This window comes from Sesamum indicum, linkage group LG2, assembly GCF_026168435.1.
Source record: "Sesamum indicum cultivar Baizhima isolate 11 linkage group LG2, ASM2616843v1, whole genome shotgun sequence".
NCBI classification, from domain to species: Eukaryota; Viridiplantae; Streptophyta; class Magnoliopsida; order Lamiales; family Pedaliaceae; genus Sesamum; species Sesamum indicum.
Genome location: NC_142658.1, coordinates 11,383,621 through 11,393,929, shown reverse-complemented (window position 1 = coordinate 11,393,929; position 10,309 = coordinate 11,383,621). Strand labels below are relative to the sequence as shown.

General features: G+C 38.1%; 1 protein-coding gene and 1 long non-coding RNA gene across 5 annotated transcripts; both read left to right on the top strand.

Moving 5' to 3' along the window:
- The first annotated feature begins 331 nt into the window (after positions 1–331).
- Positions 332–3,594, top strand: LOC148789166 (uncharacterized). 4 transcript variants are annotated; one of them, XR_016063945.1, is made up of 4 exons: positions 332–458; positions 913–2,333; positions 2,416–2,952; positions 3,032–3,594. It is a non-coding gene; the product is annotated as an uncharacterized LOC148789166 (long non-coding RNA). The 4 variants fall into 4 exon arrangements; XR_016063944.1 differs by having other exon boundaries at positions 332–590; positions 3,056–3,594; XR_016063943.1 differs by having other exon boundaries at positions 332–590.
- Positions 3,595–6,700: 3,106 nt separating this feature from the next.
- LOC105155487 (putative carotenoid cleavage dioxygenase 4, chloroplastic) lies at positions 6,701–9,390 on the top strand. The gene is made up of 2 exons (XM_011071369.3): positions 6,701–8,323; positions 8,961–9,390. Exons 1-2 carry the CDS (start codon positions 6,837–6,839, stop codon positions 9,319–9,321), a joined length of 1,848 nt encoding a protein of 615 aa, XP_011069671.3. The 5' UTR covers positions 6,701–6,836; the 3' UTR covers positions 9,322–9,390.
- The last annotated feature ends 919 nt before the right edge of the window (positions 9,391–10,309 follow it).

The window sequence follows — 10,309 nt, the reverse complement described above, 5'->3', positions numbered from 1 at the left end:
AAGCCTGACTTTTATAAATGCAGTCCCCCAATAGATATAGAAGTGTGATCTCGGAGAACTCGAGTCAGCAATTATCATAGATAAGTCCACCACCAGTGGCCAACCTGGTAGCCAGGTCAGCTTCGAGCCCCCTGGGCCAATGGACATTTTATCGTGGCCCATTCTTCCACAAGTTCGTATGCAGGTATCTAGGCTGTGGAGACTCTCTCTCTTGGGCCTCACGTATGTTACGGCTTCTTCTCAAACTTTGATGTAAATTAGGCCTCTGGGTGGGTCGAGCCTTTGTATTGATTGGGTGCATTTTCAGGCACCCTTCCCCCCCCCCCCCCCGGAGGAGGTGGGTGCCAACTCATTCCTCAAAGCAATGAGTCTTTGTCAAGACACGCGTCCGAGAGCTTTTCTTATCCTTCTCCTGGAGATGGAAATCCCCTTTGCAGAGTCTTCATTCTCAAGAGAAGGTGACTTCCTTTGAATCACTCGCCTTTTGTTACGATGAGTTGATGGCTAATCTTAGCCTGCAATTATGCCTTATGAGCATGAACTCGACCTTTAGGCAGAGTGGGTGGTGGTTATGCGTACCCACTATTTTGGTAAGTGCCCTAATATAGGGAGTTTTCTGGATGTTTCATGCATGACACTAGACCTTATCACCCTTCTCTTCCCTTATTGCATATTCATCCCATCCTTTTCTAAATTTCCACATGGTTCGGATAGAGAGAAAAATTCTAGAGCTCTTGAATTTCTTACACATATTTAATTATTCTAGTAAGTATATTTAACTTCTTCCTCTTTTCATCTATGTTTTCTTTGTTACTTGAACTTTTGCTCTTCTTTCCTTCCAAGGATTCTGCTTTGTGTTTGCTTTACTTAATCTGTTAATGGCGTTTTCTAACGAGTCTATTCGCTTTCTAGGAGAGGGATCGGTTTATGATCCCTACGAGGCTACTTCTAAGAGGATGGTTCCCAACTCGTCTTGTTATGGAGGGGCTCGTTGGTGGATCCTGAGAAGGACGGCCACCGTTTAGTGCACTTGATCGATGACATTTCTAATACTTTGGAGAAAGTTTTGGTGATAGTGATGACAAAACTTTCTCAGGGGAGGAGAAGGAGGGAAAGGAGCAAATGATTGTTGGTGGTGAAGGTGAGAGGGCTACTAGCTCTATCCTGGTAGGTAGGATTCCCTCTACCCTTTGAGATGCTGACACCTCCCGCTCAGTAGACAATTAAGCACCTGGTTGTTTTGCCATACTCTTCTTTTATCTTGAGAGTCATCGTCAAACTCTTCACCCAAAACTATTTGCATTTTCCCTAGTTCAAGGCAGGTTTTCTTTTTTTTTTTTTATTCTCCTCTATGCTCGAGTCTCACGCATTTTCAAGGTTCCTTTGACCCCAACTCCTTTTTTCTTCTAACCGATTTTTCTATGATTTTTATTATCACAGTGTCTCCCTCTCAGGCAAAGATTTCCTTGCCTATTTTCAATTAAAAAAGTTAGAACCTGGTATTTTTCACTTCTCCCTCTGCCATGGTGTTCGCCTTTTTCCTGCTCCCTATGCTCCTAAGAATTGGAGGGGGAATTTTTTTATGTTCTGCCTCTCTCTCGCTGGAATTTCTATAAGGGGGTCTTACTTTCCTCCCATTATGTTGTTTTCTATTCGGGAGAGGATTCCAGCCTTGTCTGGCTTCATGGAGGAGTTGAACACTGACCCCTATGATTGTCGGGGCATGGTGGACGAAAGGCTCGTTTTCCACTTTGGCTTGAGCTCCAAGGTTGTCACCTTGGAGGAGCCTCTAAGTATAACTAGTTCTAGATCTCATTTTTTATGTTTCTTCTTCGGATATTTCATTATTTCACCTCTTTATTCTCTATTTTATAAGCACATCATGTTTAATAAGTTGCTGAATGATAGCATTCAAGGCAGACCTGGGAGGGGCCAAGCAACCCCAATTGGGAGGACTTTTGGCAGCATCCCAGTTCCAGTTATTTTGGAGAGAAGCACAAAACAGGAACCCTCAAAGGTCTTCCAAGTGGGCTTAGGGAAGCTCCTCTAGCCAACCCATAGCAACAGTCTCTCTCCAAGTGGTCACACTATCCACAGCTCCTTCCCCTCCTTCTTTGGCTTGTTTGGGGATGCGAGAGGTTCTTCCATTCGACGCCGTAGATTTTCCACAAATTGGGGTCTTTATACGCATCACTTTTTCTACAAAAGAGTGAAGAGGATTTTGGCCTATTTTCTAAGCTCCTGCAGGGATTGGTGTTGCTTGGGATAGGAAGTTGTTGTCTTTCACCTCTAGGGAAGAGCTAGCTAGTCTCATGTCTTGCCACATTACTGAGGTACTTTCTTGAAAATTTAATGTTGGTGGTCAAATTTGATAATGATTTTCTTGACTCTCCTATTTATTTTGCAATATCATAGAGATGGTGATTATGGCGAGCGGATATCTTGCCCCCATACCACACCTCCTCCAGACAACCAGCAAAAGAGGCTGGAGGATAGCATGGAACACTTTGTGGTGGATATGGACCGTCTAAAGGAAGTAAAAAAGAAGACCCTGAGAAAATGCCAACTGTTAGAGAAAGAGAATCGAAGGCTGCAGGAACAACTATTAGACTTGATGAAGAGTCAACCGAGGCTCTAAGGAAGGCAAGGGAGGATGCTCGCCTGTACTTCCCCAATTTTTATGAGGGTTGGCGGTATCTATAGTTTTATTGGCAGAGCCGTCTGTTAGAACACTAGAAGTCATACTGATACCATAGGGAGGTGGTTAACAAAGTGGTACCCTTTTTTATTCATGGCTTCACAATATGCCAAGGGCTATACAATAATCATGGGTACCCACCCCCTGGGACAGATACTTCAATTCTCAATTTTTATGCTATTTCAGGAAGTGCCTATAACCCCTTCATTGCAGCTCCTCCAGCACTTGTTCAAAATCTCCCTCGACAAATTCAGGTAATCAGGTTGCTCGCCATGTCCCTTCTTACTAAGATTTTTAAATTGTTAAATGATATAGCTAGGAAATATTTTTTAGATGAGGATTTGGAAAATATACTAGGGATCATGATGCAAGAGGTGCAGGCTCCCTCTCCTGCCAACGAGCCAGCTGCTATGAAGGTGGATGCTCCCGAAGAGCCTTCCCTAAAGCCATAGCCTAAGGAAAGTTGCAACCAACCCCTAGAGACGTCGCCCACAAGAAGTCGCGTCTCCCTCCCTGAGGAGAAGACTGCACTTGTGAGGCAAGAATGACTTTGTACCGCCCCCCCCTCCCAACCTCTTCTTTTGAGATAATGATGGAGAAAAATCAATATGATTGTGGTATTGTTCTGTTGTTGGGATGAAATTTTTTTACTTTTTTGTTTTTTTGCTAAATATTTCCTCCCATCTAGTCAGTTTGATTGGGGAAGATTATATGCAGTATCTTATTTTTCTTCCTTATCTTTATTTGGAGGCTTGTCGCCTATGTTGATAGTTTAATTGTGCTTCAAGCTTTCCGACTTCGTAACAATTCCGACTTCAGGCTTGTCGACTTTGTAAACATGTTGAAGGTGTATCTCCCATTTGCTTTATAATAAGTTCTTTTTCAGAGTCCCCTTAGGAACTTTGCTCAGTTTGTTTATCCTGTTTAAAATAGAAGACAAATTTTAGAAAAAAGTACCTATTGATGCGAACTCCCGTTTTACTTCTGTCCCCTTTTGACTTTGGTCAGGTACTTGCATGGGGATGAAGATGTTTACAAGACCAGGTGCCTGCTAAACACAAGGTCTTTTGTTAGTGATAATGCTAGTTTAGAAACAAGGTTTGTCTCATGAGTAATGTGCCCGTATGGAGTAGGGCTTATTTTTGGAGATTGTGCCTACCTAAAAGTAGGCTTATTTATTTATAAATATGTAGCTGCACCATAGTTAAAAAAGACTCTATTTGTAGGTAGGAAACTTGTTATGAGAAGGTACTGACCTAAGGCTAATCTTATACTGAGAAGGTGTCAGTCTGACGACAAGACTAATTCTAGAAGGTACCAGCCTAGGGGCACGACTTATTCTAAGAAGGTGGTCTTAGAGGCAGGACTTATTCTAATAAAGTGCCTTCCCAAAGGCAGGATTTATTTTGAGAAGATATCTGTCTAGGGGCAGGGCTTATAAGGTGTTTTATACACAAGCATGGAATCGCTTAAAGTTATGCACATTCCATGGCTGGGATAAGGTCCCAATACTCCTGTGATTTTATAAGGTCCTTCCAAATTAGTGTCGAGTTTCCCTACTGGCTTAAGTGTGTCGACTCTCCAGAGCACCAAGTCTCCTACTTGAAAATTAAGTGACTTTACCTGCTTGTTCTGAATGTTTCTCATTACATTTTTGTATCGTTGCGTTTGAAGGAAGGCCTTTTCTCGAAACTCTTTGATGAGATCTAAGTTTTCCTCTTCCTCCGAGTAATACATTACACATTGAGAATGTGAATTCTCAATTGGGACGACAGCTTCTGTCCTATACACCAATGTGAAGGGGCTTTCCCCCATAATTCTTGGTGTGGTCCGATGGGGTCAGATAACACTTGTTAATTTTTCGATCCAGTTTCCCCCAACCCACTTTAGCCTTCTCTTGATTTCTTTCTAATAATACATGATTAATGACTTTCACCTGTCCGTTAACCTGAGCATGAGCCATTGAAATGAATCTCTACTCGATGTGTAAACCTTTGCACCAACCCTGAATTTTATGACGTTGGAATTAACGAATGTTGTTTGAAATAACTTTTCAAGGGAGACCAAAGAGATATTATGTTTTTCCATATGAATTTCAGGACTTCCCCTTCTATGATCCACGTTCGGCCTCCACCCTTTTCGTAAAATAATAAATGGGAAAAGTATTATTTTAGTCCGCTAAGTATGTCTAATTTTAATTTTAATCCGATAAATATGTTCATTTTTGTTTAGGTCCAGTAACTTATGAAATTGTTTACTTTTAGTCCTTTGGCAGATTTTCGGACAATTTTACCCCTATGAGTGCATATGGACTAAAACTGCCTTTCAAAAGTTACACAGGGGTAAAATTGTCCTTATCTAAATTATCAATAAGGGGTAATTTGCTTTATTTTTTGAAATATAAAGGATAATTTACTAATTCTTACGGTACAAGAATTTAGTTGCTCATTTCACATACTGCCGGTGTAAATTGCTTTTGATCCATACCTTATAATTGTGGCAAGGAATAAAATGTTGTTGCGAGATTGTCATATACTCATGATGTTCTCAATAAAGCTCTAATAACACCGAAGCAATTTGCAAAAATACTCACATATGACATTTGTCGTATTTTTCCTTCTTCACTCATAACTTTTTGGTGGAATCGGACAAAACAGGGAGAGAGAGAGAGAGAGAGACGGCGGAGAAATATTTACGTAGGGGAATTGTAGAAGCAGGACAGAGATGGCAAATTACGTCGAAATGGGCTAATGTAGTTTCCCCGTAAGTTTCTTGTTATAAATTTTCTCCCTGATTTGTAGGAATCCCAATTTCCCATTTGCTCCACCCCATTTCCGGCAAAATTTGGTCCGAATAACTAAAATTGTCATAATTTTTAATATAATAAACACAAACTAGAATTGGTATAGTCTATATATAATAAAAAATAATTATAAAAGTTATTTAAGAAAGCGTTATTTATGGGCTGATTTTGTTATGTAAGAAAATATTTTTTATATTTTTTCTAATTTAGATAAGTATAGAATTATTTGTTTTTATACAAAATATTCATAAGTTTGTTTAGATCAATTGTTAGTAAAACTCATTTGAGCTTAAATAATATTTTTATATTTATTGCTTATTTTAATTTTAAATGATTTATTTTATTTGGATGTTTGAATTACGTATATAATTTTTTTTATTTTCATATATTTTAAAGATAATTCTGCTAATTACATTGGTAATTATATTTATGTAGCTTTTTTTAAGTTTATTTTGCCACTTAAAAAATGATCGTTCATTTAGATTTACATTTAAATAAGTTTACTATATTGTTTATGTTTATCCAAAAGGTTCACTCCGCTTTGTAGATAAATAGTTAGTAAAATAATTAAAATTCATTTTTATTAACCTACTTTTTTATTTTTATATTTATTAATTATTTTAACTTTTAAATTATTTATTATCTAATTAGAAGTAAATCATTTGTAATTTTATTTACATACTTTTTGAAGAATACTATTCTCACGTGCGTTATCGCAGATATTAACTAGTATACAAGATCACACTCACCAACCTACCTTTTTTAAAGGATTAAAGGTAATTTTGCCTTGAATACAATAAAATTGAAATATATTTTCACTATAAAGAAATAATGTCATTAGCGACAATAAAAAAATTCTTGCAGAATGGTGGAATCGGTCGCTAATTTATGTAAATGATAAATTTAGTGAGGAAAAGAAAAGCTATTAAATTGGCAACTAGCTTGTCGTTGATTTAAACATTCAACTATTTTTTGTTGTTGATTTGGTAGAATGTGAGTATTTTTATAAATATATGTCTCATTTAATATGATTTATTGTAATATATCAATTTATTTTAATTTAATTTTATCGATTGAATCGACGTACTTTTAATTATGTAACCACCGTTTCTATTAAAAGGAAAAAGAAAAAAAAAATTAAATCCTCAAATCAAGTTATTTACCGGGTAATGATATAATTTTCACAAAATTTGTCCTAAATGTGTAAGTTTTTTTTTTTTTTTAATTATTGTCCATAATTATCAATATCAAATTTAAAAGGATTGGAAATACCATCCGTATACGTATAGGACACAAGTCGCAAGTTTCCCCGTACAAGACCTTATAAAATTGCGTATGCGGAAACATTGGAAGCTTATTTTTACAGACAGAGTAACGTCTTCCCTTCCTCTTTGCAACCTCTTAATTAAGATGGAGGCCCTGTCTTCCTCCTTCCTTCCCAGATTTCCTGATTGCAACGTTTCATCAGCTGTCGGGATTGCGAAGAACCCTCAAACGAAAATCATTGCCATTTATTCCTTCACCAAATTTTACGAGTCTTTAATGAAGCTTATATCAAATTCTGCTGAAAGAATTAAGTTCAAGACTATGCACATGCACCCAATTTCAAAGAACAAGACGGAAAAGCAATCGTTACTTGCGAATATGTTCAAGTCAGTCGATGATTTTATATGCAACCACCTTGACTTACCCCTTCGTCCATCCATTGATCCCCAACATGTACTTTTCGGCAACTTTGCTCCGGTGGATGAACTTCCTCCGACTCCCTGTGAGGTGGTGGAAGGCTCCCTTCCGAGTTGCCTGGATGGAGTATACCTGCGCAATGGCCCCAATCCTCAGTTCATCCCCCGTGGCCCATACCACCTCTTCGACGGTGATGGGATGCTTCACATGATCAAGATCTCTCGAGGGAAAGCCACGTTTTGTAGTCGCTATGTCAAGACTTACAAATACATGGTTGAGTGTGATCTCGGCCATCCCTTCTTCCCAAGTATTTTCTCCTCCTTCAATGGTCTCGTGGCGTCAATGGCACGAATGGGGCTAAATGTTGCACGGGTACTCACTGGACAGTTCGATCCTGTAATTAACGGCATTGGCACGGCAAACACTAGTGTGGCCCTCATCAGCGGAAAATTATATGCTCTAGGTGAGTCTGATCTCCCCTACGAGATAAAAGTGACATCAAATGGAGATATCAGAACTATTGGCCGCCATGATTTTGACAGTAGCGAGCCCTTCATGAGGATGACTGCCCACCCAAAAGTCGATCCAGACACTGGCGAGACGCTTGCTTTCAGATTCCACCTGGTTCCTCCATTCTTGACATTTTTCAGAATTGGTTCTGATGGAAGGAAAAGAGCAGATGTGCCCATCTTCTCCATGAAGACTACAGCAATGATCCATGACTTTGCCGTGACAAAAAATTATGCCATATTCAATGATGGGCAGATGGTGATAAGCCCTGTGGAGATTTTGAGAGGACGATCCCCAATGAGATTTGATCCTGTTAAAGTGCCGAGGCTGGGCGTTATCGACCGATACGCTAAAGATGAGAGTGGAATGTGGTGGATTGATGTGCCCGGATTCAACATGTTACACGCAGTGAATGCGTGGGAAGAAGACGATGGTGAGACCTTAGTGGTGGTGGCCTCTAATCTTTCATCACTTGAACTGGACTTGGGGCGTCTGGATTTGGCGCAGTCGAAGTTGGAGAAACTGAAAATAAGTGTCAAGGCCAAGAAGCTGGTCATGAGGCATCCCTTGTCCACCAAATCACTTGACTTCGGAGTCATAAATCCAGTTTATGCCGGAAAGAAGAATAGGTGATAATCCTACTTCATCTATTTATTTCATTGAATTTTTAACAGAATTAATTCAAGAAAACTTTCAACTTATCAAATTTATTTTGTAAAGAAAGCAAACTTGTTTTGCTACGTACATATTAAGTGTATACAAGAAATTAAGCCATATAAAATGTACTATCGCAAATTAGAATAAATTTTTTTAAAATTTGATATAATTAATTACAAATATCTCTAATTATTCCAAAAATTATCAATACTCCTGATTTTAATATTCGTCCACCAACTATCTCATTCTTTTAGTTTATATTCGGTTTAGTTCAATATATTTTTGCGATGAACCGTTCCAATGCTATTATGGGCACTGAAATAATTTAACTTATTTATTTTTAATTTTCTAATATTTTAGATTAGACGAGCAAGAACAAAATTTCACCTTGTCAGTTTTTCTTTACAATTTTTCAAAAAAAAAAAATTAACAAAGAAAGAATAGAAGAAGATCCAGCAAGGAAATCGGACATTTACAGACCGGTGAACATCGAAAGTTACTGGTAATTTATCAAATAACGAAAAAGTATTTGTAATTAGGTCAAATCTAGAAAGAATTCATGTAATTTACACTACTAAAGCATTTTTATCTAATTTCACACATATATAGGTATGCCTATGCTGTAGTAATAACGCCAAGGATGGGAATGGAGGTGGTGAAGTTAGATTTATCACTGTCTTCAAAAGATTGCGAGGACTGTGTAGTCGGCAGCCGCATGCACGAGCCAGGGTGCATCGGCGGCGAACCTTTCTTCGTGCCAAATCATCCGGCTACAGACGAGGACGACGGTTTCCTGGTTACATATGTACATGACGAGATGACTCAAGTATCCAAGTTCTTGGTAATGGACGCCAAGTCCCCTACGCTACAAATTGTTGCTGCAGTTAAGTTACCCCGAAGAGTGCCCGCTGGCTTCCACGGACTCTTCGTGAGCCAAAGTCACCTCACCAAACTGTGCAGGAACGATTGATCTGCTTGATCATGTTTTACTATGTTCTTGACATCAATTATCGTAAATCAAAGTAAATTTATTCGACTTTATATGATCATTTAGAATATGGTTGATTATTAGAATCAATCTAAGGGCTCGTTTGATTCAAATGAAAGGAAAAGAGAAATAAAAGATGAAGGAAAAGTGCAAGGGGAAGGGCAGGAAAAAAATAATACTAATTGATCGTCATTGTTTTCCAAATTAAATTTTCATGATTTACTATTTAAAAATTAGGTCAACATACTATCCGATACACTCAATTCATGTAAAATCGTTTTCTGGGCCAAGAGTTTGGAAACCATCTTTGTTTATATGTGTGTAAACTAATCAACAAAATTTCTGGTATTAGGACTAAACGAATATGTTTATAAGCCAGTATGCATGTGCCCGTTGGAGAGGATAGGCCAATAGCATGCCAGAAAATTTGGTGTCCATCTATATCTCCTATCAAATTCGATTAGAATTAATACCCGACAGAAACAAATACTTAAATAAATAATTAAATAATACATTGATATATTATGAATCGTTCAATAGTAATGATATATTCTTTTTTAAAGTCCAAGAATAAGGTAGTGGACCCTCACTAGATGTGCCCAACAGGCTATGCAAAGGCACGCATCCACCCCAACCATCTTTCGATCTTACTCTAGGGGTGCTTATAAATTGAAGTATTATGCAGTCATTTTGAAAACACAAGCTGTCACACTCATTCTCTCTCGATTTTTAGGCTATTTTCAGCATACTTTTCGCGTTCCATACAATTTACACCTACTATTAAAATAGAATAACATCCCACATATTAATGAAGTTCGCACTCACAACCTTAATATTATAATACCTTAATTTCGCCAATTAAACTGTGCCTTCCTAGTTCTAGAAAATCTAGACCATACAATTGAGCTTCGACTTCATTTTCGTTTATGATGGGTAGGGTTAGGTTGTTATAGGACGGCCCAACGTTGCC